Source organism: Urocampus carinirostris, chromosome 7, assembly GCF_059441175.1.
Source record: "Urocampus carinirostris isolate Australia breed hairy pipefish chromosome 7, RoL_Ucar_1.0, whole genome shotgun sequence".
NCBI lineage: Eukaryota > Metazoa > Chordata > Actinopteri > Syngnathiformes > Syngnathidae > Urocampus > Urocampus carinirostris.
This window is the reverse complement of record NC_142355.1, coordinates 15739417-15756010: the sequence shown is the minus strand read 5'-3', so window position 1 is coordinate 15756010 and position 16594 is coordinate 15739417. Positions and strand designations below refer to the sequence as shown.

Sequence of the window (16594 nt, the reverse complement as noted above, 5' to 3'; positions counted from 1 at the left end):
GACAAGGAAAACACGTGTGTTGAAGCAAACGATTCGACAAAAGAAAATAAACAAAATAATATAGATTAATATAATTATTTCAGCAATATTATTTTGTATAATGTAAAATATTGTTGTGAACTGAAAACTCTTGAAGTGATAACTGATTTGTATTACCAATAAACTTTGATTAAAACTGAATGAATATATAGATTTATATTATATCTTTGTCGCTGATTTACAATTTCAACCTCGATAACACTAAATTTTGGGGACCCATAGGTCTCTTTTGGGACCCATAGATTTTTGAGCATGCGAGTCCCCGACCAATCACTTTTCAGAGGTAAAATGAACACTGATATATATTATATATTATTAGTTTTTTCTTTGTGCGGAGGGCTTCTCTCTGGCTTACTTTATTTTTATTTATTTTTAATTATCTAACCGGGACTGGGTGTGTCCGCGTTGTGTCGCGCGAAAAGGGAATGGAATCCATCACACATGGATCCTCCGCAGAGAAGAACAAACTCTGAACCATGACAAAATAATGACATGGATACTTTTTTTTTTAAGTCAGAAGGAAAGAGGCAAAGCTCAGCCCGAACCCGAAGTAATGATTACATTTAAATCTTGACCAGAACCGGATTTCATTTCAGGTTAGGATCGGGTTAAAACTTGGGTTTAAGATTTTACCTCTTGCGCATTGATTGGCAAAAATATATTTTTAGAGTGGAGGTGGCTATATTCATTTAAGTACATGTTGTGTAATAATTTTTTGTCTGAATACCATTTAACCAAATTGGTTTTGAATCACTCCATATTACAGCAAAGTAGTAAATGATGTCCCTTTATAATATAAAACTTAAAATGCAATACTATACTATATTTTATAGTATAAATTATATTTTTTCCAATTAAATATGGTAAATATATTGATAAATAAGATACATGATGAAATAAAAAACGAAAGTAAAGAAAGATGTAACAATCTTTTTGAACGTTGGGGAAGAAGAGTGGCACCAAATCATTTTTTACCATTTTATCCATGTTATTATATTGTTTTAATATTTGCCAGGTCGGATTAAAAGCCCGACATATAGCCCGTGGGTTATAGTCTGCCCACCCCTGACGTAAAGGGACAGTGTATTGTATGACCATCATTTGTGTTGTGATACATAACAAAAGGAACTACATGCCTAGGCTATTTTTTTTGGGGGGGGGCACATTCCATTTTGGATTGGCTACACATTGGTGGTATCTATGAAATCATTTTTATACCAATATGCTTAAAAACAATAATTTCAAACACACAATTGAAGATTGTTTCTCTTTAATATTGTATTTATTTGATAATATTTTAGAGCAGTAACTCACAAGATTGAAATGGCTAGGTGGTATCAAACTTTCTAAAAATTAGATGTGTTTTAAAACTTGCAAAAAATATAAATATCTGACATAAAAATACTCTATATAAAATACTTTGTAACCATGTCGTTTGACTCTCTGCCTAACAGTTCTGGAACTTGAAACTAGAATCTTAATCACGCAAAATAAACTTAGATATATGATAAAAGTAAAATGCTATCTCGTGGTTGCTAAAAAGTATAAGACGTTTTGCCCTATGTGAAGTGGGGTGTGCATTTGCCTAAAGTGGTAAGTGTATTTGGTGTCATTCAATCCTCCATAATTTTCATCCTCAGCTCTTGCCAGTATAGAATTAAATCAGTGCTATTGAGCGTTGGCAACGATCCACATCTGTAAGGGGAATAACGGTGGCTTCTGAATGATGTCTTCCGAAGCTAAAGGATGGAGCTTTGAGGTGTGAAGAAGTCACCTAGAAAATAAAAAGGCCTTTGGTCAAATACAGTTCTCTTGCTGTATAACTTTTCGAGGTTTTGCTACTTAGCGGATTTTCATCGTGCATTGTGTTCTGTATTCTGATTGGCTAAAAAGCAGCCCTGCTTCTTTTCTGCCTGTGTCTGCCTGTGACTCAACGATGTTGCAGTCCATATTGTATAAATACTTAAAACAGCTTGACTAACTTACATTACGTACGCCAAATCTGTTTCAAAATTGAGTTTCTCTGAAAGCAATCTAGTCAACAAAACGCTCCGGACTGAAAAAAAAGCACGAAAAAGGCAGAGGGAGATGCTTTCGATTGCTGACTGAGTTGAATTTCTTATGCTAAAGGAAGGTCAAAACATTTTTACGGCAGATTCTTGATTTCCAATGACATCTACATGATGGCGACAAAATATCGTCTTAAGTAAAAGTGTACTGAAATAATTTCAAACTATTTTGGAATCAGTAGTGCAACATAGCAGTAAGATTATTTCTAAAATTATAATTTGACAGTACAGAAGTTATTCGTAAAAAAAAAAGAAAATGTTTATAAAGTACATTATCTTGCTTTTGGCCTTGAGATTAGATCTGCAACCTCAGTGGAAATGTTTAAATCCAAGCTTAAAACACACTTCTACTCTATAGCATATGAATAACCAATATTTTGTGTTGATAATATGGGTATTATTTTCCCTCATGTAGGTTTTAGATGAGGGGATGGTGTCATAGTCTGTAGTTTGCAATAGTCTTTGATCTGTGCAGCCCTTTGAGACTCTGTGATTAAGGGCTGTACAAATAAACATGACTTGACTTGGAATGTTTTATTCCAATTTACATTTTTACAGCACATTTTTTTTCTCATAACGTCCCCATGATAGCAAAAAAATATAATCTGAAGTAAAATAATGGCAACCGATGTTCCCCCTAAGCTTCCACAGGTCTGAGCAATTACACACAGTATCTGAAATATTGTATCAATCCAACTTGTGGCAACTAAATCATAATCAAACTCACCCAAAACGCGAGATCAAATCAAGTTACAGTTTGCTGAGATTCCAGCAAAGGTAAATTATTTTTTTTATTATTTTTATTCTGTCCCTTTAGGGAAATTCATCTTCACTGATTGTACCCCCGGTATTCCCAGGTGGTCTCCCATCCAAGTATTTATCAGGCCAGACCCTGCTTAGCTTCCAGAGATCAGGTGTTCTCAAGGTGGTATTGCCGTAAACTGTTTATTACAACTTTTACAAGGGATTTACTTTTTAAAAAGCATGTTTTGTTACATCATGCTAACATTTTGTGGATTTATTTATTCGGTTACACAATACAGAACTTTATTTAATCACACTTTTGTAGTGGAAGTAGCTTTGGCAAAAATATTGACTTGATATATATAAATGCTAATTATTTGAATGTAACACCAGATTTTTCAGCAACCTATAATCTATAAGAAAAATCATGTTTCATGTAAATATGAACAGTCAAGACTCCTGACTGTACAACAGAAGCAAAATATGTCAAGTTATTTTATAACCATGGTCAAGTGAAAATAAACCATTTTTTAACAGATTGCGCAAAGGCGGAAACTTTTACTGAAAGTTGCGTAGAAGGTGCATCCACCACTTCAACTGCGGGGCCGATCCGCTCATTAGCCACGCTTCTAAAACCACCCTCCTCTTCCTCACGCTGGGGTTTTGAGTTTTTCCTTGCCCGCATGTTGGTTAAAGATCAGGCGATTGTGTGATTGTAATCCTGTGCAGTCCTTTGAGAAATGTTTGTGATTAAAGGCTATACAAATAAACGTGACTTGACTTGACGCTAGCTCCAGCTCTCAAGCGCACTTCTTCAATCTTGTGTTGATCCCGACTTTAAAATACTGTGTTTAAAACACACACAGGAGACCCGTGTGCACTGTAATTCTGGCCGAATTTTCTAGGAAAATCTTTTTTTATGCCCTGGATATTTTTTCTTGAGCACAGAGAATGTCTGGGAACTACGCAATTGCGCACACATGCATCTTAGAGGGAACATTGGTGGTACCCCTTAGTAGAATCAGTAGTGCGATACAGTAATTCATCGCTGTAACGCTGTTTACTTTTAGCAGTTTCGCCTCTTTGTGGAATAACAGTCACCCTGACCCTTCATGCCTGTGTCTGCCTGTGTGTCAATTACGTTACAGTCTAAATTGTACTCATACTTGAGATAACCAATCAACAGTGCAATATAGTGGTAAAATTAGTTTCAAAATTATAATCTGGCAGTCAAGTAGTTATTAAAAAAACTGTATAAAGTGCATTTATTTTGCTATTTGGAATGTTTTCACGCATTTTTTGGTCGTCCACAAAATGGCTACAAAACATCATCTGAAGTATACTAGTAGTATACAGTAGCAGAAAAAAATATTTATAAAATTGTAATTTGACAGTGCAGAGTTATTTGTAAAAAAATAAAACGTTTTTAAGTACAGTAATTTCATCTTAGAAAAATGCTTTAGCCTGTATGTAGGTTGTTGTTCTTTGATTGCATTGTATAATGTATCCAATAAATACATTAATGAATTTTTCTACTTGAAAAATTTTGACTATCGCAAGTCCTTTTTCGGAATGATAACCCTGAGAAAACTAAGTGATAACTGTACTCAAATTTTAATAGCGTGTCATTTGCTTCAATGCAAAACACCGACTTTCCTTTTTGCTCAGACCGACACCACTTCAAAAGGATTTTTGAGATGGAAAAAATGCAATTCACCTTAAAGGTGGGGTGCAGCATTTCAAAACGTAAGGCAGTAATCAGAACTCTAGGGCATGTGATGACAGCAGAGTAGCACATAATGTGGGCGCATTTTTAAGTCGCGCTTGAATAAACTCTTCTACTTTCCATCTTTTGGGGGATTTGTTCCGCCCCGAAGAGGCGTGACAAAAGATAAAAGCAGATAGGCTCAATGGAAAATTAAGCCTAAGGGTTCTTTGAACTCAGTTTGGCAATGTTGACACATACTTAATAGAGAAAATATTTAACTTTCAACTTTTTAAGAACACCTCAAATTTCGTACCCCTCTTTAAAAAATGTCATGCTTCCTACCCTTTCAGGACAGTAGACTCCTGGTGCAGGTGTCTTGGTTAAGCATGCAGGTAGGAATTTCCGAGCTGGCATGCTGTATTCAGGGGATTTCTTCAGGTATGTTTTGGGGTCCACAGCTTGATATGCTGCAGGCCCGGGAGTCTGCAGGACCACATTATCAATTCAACTGGGATTGATTCATAAAATCTAAAATGGAGTCTTAAATATTTCTACCTGAGCCAAATCATTACAAAAGTTGCCAAGTTTGCTGCGACCACAGATTGTGTGTGAGGGCACTGAAGGAATGTTCACAGTTCTGGATCCTAAAACTGGAGGCAGCATGTTGGATGCCGGACCTGCAGTGGAATATGAAATACAGTATCACATACATCGTATCGTTAAATACCAAAGGATGCCTTTTAGAGCATGATTTCTCATCCTTTTCTTGAGCCTTGGTACACTGTTTTTTCATGAAAAAACACCATCCATTGTAAATGATGAGAAATTCATTCCAGTTTTATGTGTTTTGTTGCCTAAATTTACAGTATACTTTTTTTCCTTATCATTTACGGTCACTGTAGCTCAGAAGGTAATAAAGGTCATTCATGTTGGTTGATAATTTTGCTATAAATGTGGATCAAAAGAAAAGATTTAACCTGTTTTTCCAGATTTAGCTATTAATTGTCTTTCTAGTAAATCACAAAAATAGATAAATTTGTTCCTGGATCGTGCTTGAGTCTAGAATTTTTTGTATCCCGAGTGAATGTTTCCGATATGAAATAACTGAAAATCAATTAACCGTTAAAGGCCTCACACAATCATCCAAGCTAACCTGTTTTGGTGGATGATTTTGCTGTAAATGTGGATTAAACTATACGTTAAACTTGTTTTTCAAGTTAAACTATATTTTTATCTTGTTTTTCAAGAAAAAAATCACCCAAATAATACAGTAATTCCTCGAGGTCAATTCGTTCCCAGAGTGTCCTGGTATCTAGGATAGCTTGAATCTTGAGTGAATTTTCCAGATATGAAATAACTGAAAACCTATTAATCCGTTCCCAGCCTCCCCAAATAATTAAATTTGGCCCGAAAAAGCAATAAAACAAATTTCCTGGTTACGAAGAACATATTCAAATAGTAATTGAACATGAAAACAGAGGAATACAATAAATAAGATAATACAATGACATTTTTAATTAGTCGTTAACCCCGACAGCAGTGGATTAGTTAAGTATTGTAAGTAGGGTAAAATAGACTTGGTCAACCTCCAAAGACATCATTTTACTAGAAAATCACAATGACCCAGTCCTAGTGAGATATTTTCAGAACAGGTCCAAAGGCACCTTAGCTGTCCTTAGGGGGGCACCCTGGTGCCCGCAAGCACCACGTTAGAGACCTCTGGACTAGAGATTGTGATTTTTTTTTCTATGGAGTAAAATTCTCTTTATATTGTTTCATAGTTGACTTTTGTTGTGAACAATATCCGTGAAGTACAGTATCATGTCTTCTTGACCAGCTGTGTCAGGTTGTGAGAGTTGGATTTAATTCATTCAACTCACTTTACACTGTTTACTGCTGATCGGTATTTTATTATATGTGAGGTGCAATGAATATTATTTATTCTACTGACTTGAATACTGCTTGGAAAATGTCTAATTCTTTGACATACAAACATTTATTTTTAAAGTAAAGAAAACAGTTATTTTCCCCGGTAACCAGTTATTTTTACTAAAGAGTAATTCAGTTACGAACTAAGTTTCTTTTTAGAATAAGGAGTGAGTAACTATGGCTAGATAATTGTTTTAATCTGGTCATCTCAATGATATGGAAGAATGTTAGTTACTAGCCTGATAACAGAGAGAAAGCAAAGAAACTAAAAAACGTCACGCTTTTTTGCAAGGATAGGATCTAGTAATTTCCTGCGGTACACAAGAAAAGGTCTCACGTCACACTAGTGTGCCCAGGCACACTGGTTTAAAATAATGCTTTTGAGACAAAAAGATATTAGTAATAGCGCCATTAGCAGCGCTGACCAGCCATTGCACGTGGGCTTCTTTAATGCATTAACTCTCTTAGCTATGACAAAAATATCATTGCTAAGCTAACCTAAGGCTGACTAATACTAATTAGATGCAAAAAAATAGTGTTTGGTTAAGACTATACCATTAATATTTAACACATTTATTTTGCTTTCCATTCCATTATCTACACCACTTATCCTCATTAGGATCCCGGGGGTGCCGGAGCCGATCCCAGCTATCTCCGGGCAGTGGGCAGGGGACACCCTGAACTCGTTGCCAGCCAGGTACAGACCACATGGAGACAGACAACCATTCACTCGCTCATTCATACCTAGGGACAATTTGAACCCGCCGGTTAGCTGGACTTGAACCCTGAACCTCTGCACCATGGGGCTACACGCTAACTGTCGTGATTACCTAAGTGGAGCCACCTGGGGTAATCATCTGGCGCACTTGAGTGCGCTTCCTGATTGGTTTATGTTCCCTTTTTAAGCACACTACGCCGAGACCTCTTCGTCTGAGGATTACTTTTGTACCCCGTTTGACTCTCCTGATTACCCATGCCTTCTTGACCTGTTACCTGATTCTGCCTGCCTCCGATCCGACCTGCTTCCGTCCCACACTACGATCTTCTCTCCAGTCCCGGTAAACTCGACCTGCTTCCATCCCACGCTACAATTGGCTACGTGTTCCGAAGTAGTCTTCACGGCTTTGCTGGTGACGTCCGACGGTCAACGCGTCTCCCGCTAACCCTTTACGCTTCCCCAAATAAAGATTTGTACGAACGCTCTGGGGTCTCCTGCTCTGTTCTGGTCCTCCTGACAGCTAACCACCCAGCAGTCGTGCCGCCCTATTTGTTTATTTATTTTTGTTTTGTTTTTAATTTTAAGAAATGTTTATAATCTAGTAAAATAAAAAGGCAAGTTTGATATCATGTTTTATTGGAATCTATATTAATGCTGAAATTTTGAATAGTCGCTGATCCTGAGACTGAGGGAGACTCAAGTGAACAAACTGTAATGTTTCTTTTATTTTTATCTGTCCAGTCTTTTGCTCAGTTTTTGGTTTTTGGGTAACCGTAGCAGCAAGATGGCGGACAATCATTTCAACTCCCCCTCGGCGCAGCTATGTGATGTAAAATGAATGCAAATTTGTCAACCTAGGAGTTTAAAAATAAAAAAACAACACACTTATATGAAAAGTGACCAAACATGGATTTTTGCTTATTATTCAATTCAATAATGTTAATAGAAGGCATTATATAATATACACTTTCCCTTTCAATAAATACCTTGAAATCTCAACACATTTTGTAATTCATCAGGAAAAAACAATCTTGATTTAAAATATAAGCAAAATACTTGAACAATCATACAAATGTGCATTTTTCAAACAAATACGTCAAGAAATGTGTGTTCATTTTGCATAACATGAGGCTCACGTAGAGGGAGATAACATGTCTGCCATCTTGGTGCTAAGGGTATGCTCGAAATATACGAAAAAAAACCTGGTGAAAGGCTGCGAAAAAATAAGATACTTGGTGCAGTTTGGTCACTCAGTCTCCGTAGTTTGTAATTTTTCCTGTGATTTGTAGCACTTATTTGCTGTTACACTACAAAATACAGCGACATCAAGTGGTCATATATTGCAGTGTTTCTTTAATAATGAATTTACTTAAAGTAATTTTAAAATTCTTTTTATTTTAGCTTCTTGGTAATGGTACGGATCTTTTTAAAAGGCTTGTGATGGTTCGCACCCATTCCTACTTTTTTACAAAATTTTAATTGGTAAAGAGGGGAAACTGGCAAAGTAATGCAATATTAAGACATATTGTTCATAAAATGTTACCGGGTGTGAAGAGGTAGCTTGGTGCAGCTTGTTTCCATCTCGCAGACAATGTATATGCTGGAGAAGCTCGAAATGTGACTTTCTCCGCATTTGCAATGTGGTAGCAGTCTAAAACAAACACAAGAAAAGTATACAATTGGGATCACGTTTCATCCTCGCAGAGAAATCCCGATGAGGTTTTTCTCACTGGGTGCAGGGATTTCTTCTCGTGCCTTCTCCCTTCGACGTCTCCCAAATGAAAAGGCTGGGGTCCCATCGCGGCCTGTTTTAGTTATGTTGGAGGGAATAAAGTGGGCTGGTCCAGGTGAAATGTATGTCTTACTCTTATGGCAAGTCTGGCCAAAAGAGTAACTTGGCGCTTTGTTTTTTGTCGGGTCATGGTTATTAGCACCTAGATGAAATGGGAAGGCACAGATCTAACATTAGCTACATCTTGTTGCTAGAAACAATGTTTTTTTTCGACATTTGCTAAAAGTAGCTAGCCTTTAAGTGAATCAAGGAGGCAAGGTTTTGGGTGCTCTGAGGAGAGTGATGAGCAACAACAGTATGAGTATGGATGTTAAGAGGTGTGATTGTGCCGACTTTGTTGTATGGTGCAGAGACTTGGAGACTGAACGCAGATTTGAGAAGGAAATTAAATGTTTTTGAGATGAAGTGTTTGAGGAGTATGTTAGGAGTGACAAGATTGGATGGATTGAAAAATGAAATTGTGAGAGACAGAACTGGAGTAGTAGTGGAACTGAGCAAGCGTGTGGATAAGAGAGTACTCGGTTGGTTTGGACATATGGAGAGGATGGATGAGGAGCGGATGTTGAAGAGGATCTACAGAGCAGAAGTAAATGGAAGGAGACCATAAGGAAAGGCCGCGATTGACGTGGATGGATGGTGTTCTGAGTGCACTGCAGGAAAGAGGTCTAAATGTAGTGGAAGCTAGAGCTCTTGTTGGTGATGGGAATGAGTAGAGAGGTGTTGAGAAAGAATAGTGGGATGTTTGGACGCGTTCTAAGGGATGGAACCTGTATGATGCGGCAGGGGTAAACCAGTGAAAGCTGTCGGGCCCTACTGTTGAACAAAAGGGTGTGTTGTGTCACCCAGACCCGAGTGACATGGCCGCTTTCTTGTGTCCCGTTTCATCTGGAGCGACGAAAGCATGACCAACTTGGGTGCCGAGGTGCTTAACTTGTTTGGGTGTTTGGGAATTTGGGTTGGCCATGGTCCCAAAAATTTTGCGTGTGTTTTTTGCTACTTTTTCCCTTTTTTATTTTTATTTTTTGTGTGTGTTCGTCTTGCTGTCGGTCACCCCTCTCAAGGGATATGACCATGGTAGATGGATAGATAGATAGCATGTATTCAGTGGGTTTGGCTTAATAATATGCAGTTCGATTGTGGTGTATTTTAAGTGATTTTATCCCTAATTCAAAAACATTTAAGTAAAATATGGCAAAAATGTGTAGTCATATGAAAAATATAGTCTTGATTATACGGTCTAACAAGGTTTTTTTTTGTATTTTAATCAGATATGGAAGTAAGCTTTGGTGGATATGCTTTTTTGTGCTCAATCTGAAACAGATTCAATTTTCTTCTGTATGGACTGTCCCAGGAACAATGTTCCCTCTAATTTTCCACGGGTCTGAGCGTTCACACAAAGTCGGTGAGCAACGCTTGAAACAACAGTGAGCAACAGCAACCCCAAGTGTGGCAAGATTTATTTTATTCATTATCAAACTTGTCCAAAACTTTACATTTTGCTGAGTGTCCGGCAAATTATTTTTCTCTTTTGAATGAATTGACTCATGTACTATTGGAAAGGTTGTACGGCTTACAAGCGTCATTTGTTCTTACAATTCTTTCACAAGATATCCATCTTTTTTTTTCCTGATATATTTTGTCGCATAATATCAACATTTTGGGGGGCTTATTTAGTCGGTTGCAAGATACAGAACTGTACTTAATCACATTTTTTAGTGGAAGTACAATGTTGGCAACAAGATTCACTTGATATAATTGGAAATTATTTGAAAGCAATACAAACTTTTTCTCCTTTTTTCTGTGTTTTTTTCTATCTTTTTTAAATTCCTTTAAAAAAAATCTCATTGTGTTTATTTTCTCAAAGCTGTTACTTTTTTCTTTTTGTTCTCTATTTACTTTTTTCCTAGATTTCTTTCTTTTCTTTTTTTTCTGGCTTTTTTTTCTAAATTTTTCCTTCTTTTTTTTCTCTTTCTTTTGTTTCTTTTTTTCTCAGCTTTTCACTACTTTTTTATTTTGGTATTTTTTCTTTTTTGTTCTATTCCCCCCTTCCTTTAAGGCATTTTGTGCATAATTTTCATATTTGGTCATGTTGGGATTAATGAAGCAAAAACAACCCGAAGAGCCGGTTCCTTTTAGTGAGCCGAGCCGAAGAAGCCGGTTCTCGACAAACTCTACTAACTTTACTCAACTTCGTTCTACTTTGACTCGACCTCAAAATACTGCATTTAGGACACGTCAGGGGAACCCGTGTATTTTTACCTTTATGCACTGTAACTTTGACTTAAGTCGCCTCTTAATTAGTAATTTTGAGCCCTCATTTTTGTGCGCTGGCTAGGGAACACTGCCCAGGAAATGAGAATATTGTGATGAATTTATTATTTTCTGTAACACAATTTTTAAAAATCCAGAATGCGTAGCATTCTTGATTACAAATCAACTGATAAATTGTAAGTATTTTATTATTATAATAATTGTTAATCATAGATTACAACACATACATCAAATCAAAGGCAAGGACCGCGGGCCACCTCCGGCCCTGCAGTTTTCTTTGGCCCTTGGGATAATCTTGATTCATTATTTTATCATACACAAGTATTCAGTGTTTATTAAGGTACATTTCTACTTCTTGAAGAAAGAGTATCACATCTGGCGCGGTTGCCATGACGTCTGTTTGGCTCGCCACTCCGATTCGTATGCCGGCCACACCGACTCTTTGACTCGCCCGTTCGACTCTCCTGCAACGCCCTATCTGTCTGAGGTTCCCGCCTGCTTGCCTGATTTGCCTGTCCGTCCGTCAGACTCGTCCATCTGTCCGCCTGCCATGCGTGTTTGTCGACCTGTCTGCCTGCCTGATTCACCCGTCCGCCTGTCTGATTCTTCTGCTTGCCACTGCGATTCGTCTGCCTGCCACTTTAACTCTTCAACTCGCCCGTTTGACTCTTCTGCAACGCCCGATCTGTCTGAGGTTCCCGGCTGCTTGCCTGATTTGCCTGTCCGCCTGTCAGACTTGTCCGTCTGTCCGCCTGCCAGGCCTGTTTGTTGACCTGTCTGCTTGCCTGATTCAACCGTCCGCCCGTCTGATTCTTCTACCCGCCGGTCCGACTCGTCTGCTTGCCACTCCAATTCGTCTGCTTACCAGCCCGGTTTGTCCGCCCGCTGCTCCGATTCGTCCGCCTACCAGCCCTGCCTTTCCCCGTTCCTGCGTTTTCAGAGGCTGGAGTGAGGCCGCCCTCTTCGGGAGCATCGGCCCATTCTGGGGGGTGATGTATTTGGTTTTTGTTGGGACTTCAGGAGCCGTCCCTTGAAGGCGGGATTCTGTGACGTCTGGCGCGGTTGCCATGGCGCCCAGTTGGTCCTAGCCGGGTGGCGCCAGATTCTGGCGTGGTTGCCTCGGCGCTCAGTTGGCCCCGCCCATGTACACAGGCTGAGACGTATCAGACTGATTGTTTCTTAGAGTACTTAAACACGTTCCTTTTAACTGTGCTTTGCTGGAGCGTTTGTTATGCTTGTTAAACTTTGGTGAAATCTTCTGTGAGATTCCTGCAAGTTCTGTTTAACCCTGAGAAATGCTTAGTCTGTAAATTTGCCTGCGTTTGATCCTGTTTGGTTTTTGGTCTGAACCGGTTGTTTGTTTTTGACAACTTTTCTTTTGTTTGGATTTCTAATCCACCCCGCGACCATCGATCCCCGGATCGAGTGTGTGCACCCTCCTCATCCTCCCCCAATAAATTGTGAGTACATGTACGCAAATGGGTCCTTATTTCCTGTTTCCCGCTCCGCACCGTGACAAAGCGTTGTTTTGGTTACCAGAGGTTTGCACTTCATTTGAATCAAACTGTATTTGAGAAAAAAATTTGGTTAAGTAAATTATAGAAAATTGCCATTTTATTTTCTCCTTTGTAATAAATCTAGACCACTTTTGCTAGAATATATCCTGATGGCAACTACTGATGGTGCCTAACTAATATTGGCTTATTCATTTAATGTTTATGTTATGATTTTTAGATAAGGGATATTTCTCTTTTGTGCACGTTAAAAATGAAACATTACTGATGGAGCCATAATAAAATATTGCTGTATTTATGTGATCATTCATCCATTATCTGTGTTGCTTCTTCTCAGTAGGGTCCAGAGGGTTGCTGGAGCTCATCCCTGTCATTTTCAGGCAATGGGCAGGGACACCCTGATTATTGGAATGTATTTTTTAGGTTTCCAGTAGTTTCGATTAGATTCGATACACTAAATTGTATGTGCCATTTTCAAAAATTTTAAAATTGAAAAGCACTCCTAGATTACCGCTAGTAAACTATTATACTTTTGCATGATATTCTAATATTTTACATCATTTAAAAATACATTTCGCAATAGAATGCAATGCATGTTTAGCCTGATGTATGCTGTGATTGTCATTTTGAATTATGGGCCATGGATGAACAGACTAAAGGTTAACAAGCTCGAGCAAGTGATATCTCTTAATTTATCCGTCTTGTTGTTTTTTCCTCAAATTGCTATGCAGAAATTAACCATTTTGTAGACGTTTTATTAAAAATAAAATTCCAGTAGAAAATATAGAGAAGCCCCCAATTTGAGGAAATAAAATTCTACCTGTGAGTGATGGAAGTGCATACAATGACCTGATGGGCCTCACCACCCCGCCAGTGTTGGGCTTCTCGCCAGGCATGACCTAAATAAACAAGACAGTAGACATTTGAGTTTATCCTCTTTTTTACTGTATTTGAACATTTTCAAAAACTCTTAATCAGCTTAAAACAGAACAGTGAATTTATTCCATCTTATCTATAAATCTTACCAAGCTAAATAGACAGATATAAAACGAGAAATCTTCATTGAAATGCTTTATCATTAATTTATAAACGTTTAGTGAAGTGTTTTTGTTTTTTTTTTACAATGTGTTTTCTTTAAATATCCTAATTTGCTCTGTACGTGCTACAGTATATTTAATTACATTTTGTCTGATGAAGCGGTTTAAAAAAAATAAAAAACAATGCTTTATTTTCTCGTTTTACAAAAAAGGTTAAAACACGGTTAATCTTATTTTATTGTGTTCAATATTAGCGACTTTTTGCGGATTTGAAGTCTTATTTTTAAGAAAAACGAGGCTGTTTAGGATTGAGTGGGGAAAAAATAACAAATCCAAATAATAAAAAAAATCTTACACATTATTTATGTCATATTATTTTCTTGCACATCATTTAGCTGTTTTAAGCTTTATTTCCTATGATATGTTTTATTAAAAAAATTTATTTGACCATGTTTACATTACAACCTTAAAAATGTTGACAAGGTCTCCTATTAAGAAAATTGAATAAATAAATTGAAATAATAATAGTAAATAAAATCATTTTAAATAGATAAATAAAATTAAAAAAAAGGAAAAGTCTTAATGTAGTCAAATAGGATCGTCACTAGCAAATTATGTTATACATTGCAAATGTTATTTTTGTCATTTTCCAAGAAAAACAAAATGTATCCATCCATCCATTTTCTGTGCAGCTTATCCTCACTAGGGTCACGGGAGCAAACAAAATAAAACTTGAAAATCAGGTTAAAAATATTGTAAAATCCTAAATTGTAGCACAATTATTAATCCAAATGGATGACTTGTATTTCTTCTGAGTCCTGCTTCAAGGTAACCAGAAATAATAAGACCACTTTATAGGGTCAATTTAGGCACCATGATAATTTAAACATGAATCTGTTGACGGGAATTAACTTCTAAGCTTTTTTTTTTTTTTCAATTATGGCAAAAGATTTATGGAAAGAAAGTGCACTTAAGTTTAAAAATAGAACATCTGGCTTGCATAAAATAAAAACCGTATTTTAAATGACAATTTCACAGATAAATCACTGGCTTTTAATTGTTGTATTAAAATAAAATGGATGAACTGAGCATGCAAAATAAACAATGCATTTGGTAAAAACAGGAACAAAAAAAGAACAAATATTTTTATGCATTCGACGAACCTGTCACGGGTCTCCTGAACTTCCGGTAGAATTGAAGAAAGTCGAACGTTATGAAATACTGAGCCAAGCAAATAAAATCGAACATTTTATGCATCCTGACGCCGCCCCTTGCGTTCGACATCATTAGAGCTTGAATGTCGTGATGTTTTGGGGATTTGGGTGGCGTGTGCGCACAAAACAGAGCGCCCACACACTCTGTGTGTGCCCATGACGTCATCACACGGTCTCCACCGATAGGAGAACCAGTTGGATAAGTTTTTCTTAACTTTTTTATTTCGATTAAAACTCAAATTGCTGTTAAAAATGTCGACAAAAATTGTTCAAACCTCATATTGTTAGAAAATGATATAATGAAATTGTGAATATGTTAAATTGCTGTTAAAAGTGTCGAGAAAAATTGTTCAAACCTCACATTGTTTATTTGCTGTTAAAAGTGTCAATAAAATTGTTCAAACTAAAAAAAAACTACATTTTATGTGTCATGCTTGTTTCCTGTTTCTTAAAGTTAAAATTATCGTGTTGCCTTAATTGACGGTACAGTGTGAATTATTTTTTAATCTTTAGTGGTCACCGCTGCTCAAAGAGGTGTTTCAGGTCACACTGTATATTTTTGGTTTTTAATTATGCTGTAACTTTGAATTTCACTATGATTTAACCGTTTTACTACATTTTTTTCATTTTTTTTTGTAGAAAAATAACAAAAAAATATTTAGAATGAGCGAAATTATATATCAGTTGAACCATTTATTTTTTTATTTTTTTTAAGTTAAACAAAATAATAAAAGGCACACTGTCCAATAAAATAATCAAAAATGATTTCATGGCACAGCTTTCATTTTTTTAAATATTATGTAATAATGTTGCCGAAATTGACAATATCATGTTTTTTATCTAGTGTGCACACCGCAGCTCTGGCTTATGAGGTGACAATGGTTATGTATCTTGGTAAATAATATTGCTCTCATTTTGGATTTTCTCTATATTTTAACCGGTTTTTCAAGTATTACTACTAAACACTTCTCCAATAATCTGTGGTTCTAGCAGCCCTTTGCGACTCCCTGTGATTAAGGGCTATACAAATAAACATGACTTAGTCTGCCGCAGCCTACATATATATGGATGAATGTTGGTTTCTCAGCTGATCCCTGGAAGAAAGTGAATACATTGAACAATAGGATTCTATTTTGCAATCATGAAATAATTGGGAAAATTTAACTTCAGCACATTAAACAATTTCTCAGGACACAGTGGTTGTAAAACACTAAGCTTGATTCACTTGTGGTTGGCTGCCTACCCTGGACATATGTAGTTGAAGGTTCAATTCCAGCCTGAGTTCTATTCAAGACTTGCAATCCAAAAGGTTCTCATCTCTTCCCTGTAGCATCCAGGGTTGGAATCGGGTGCTAGGTGACCTAATGACTCAAACAAAAACAAATTAAAAATGAGGAAAAGGACATCACCGCTTACAGTGGTATAAAGTTATCAAATATCTGGCATGAATACAAGCCCAGCATCTTCATGGAGTCATTTCTATTTTGAAATACGGTTTAGAATAGAATAGAATTTACTTTTATTGTCATTCTTTGTAACAATGCACACAGAACGAAATG

The 16594-nt window shown here is 36.9% G+C and overlaps 1 protein-coding gene across 1 annotated transcript; it reads right to left on the bottom strand.

Moving 5' to 3' along the window:
• Positions 1-1292: 1292 nt before the first annotated feature.
• Positions 1293-15141, bottom strand: LOC148362460 (ciliary microtubule associated protein 1A-like). The gene is made up of 7 exons (XM_088339873.1): positions 14985-15141; positions 13605-13683; positions 8938-9141; positions 8751-8858; positions 5116-5237; positions 4903-5043; positions 1293-1813 (listed from the first exon to the last, which is right to left on the bottom strand). Exons 2-7 carry the CDS (start codon positions 13678-13680, stop codon positions 1697-1699), a joined length of 768 nt encoding a protein of 255 aa, XP_088195999.1. The 5' UTR covers positions 13681-13683; positions 14985-15141; the 3' UTR covers positions 1293-1696.
• Positions 15142-16594: the final 1453 nt, after the last annotated feature.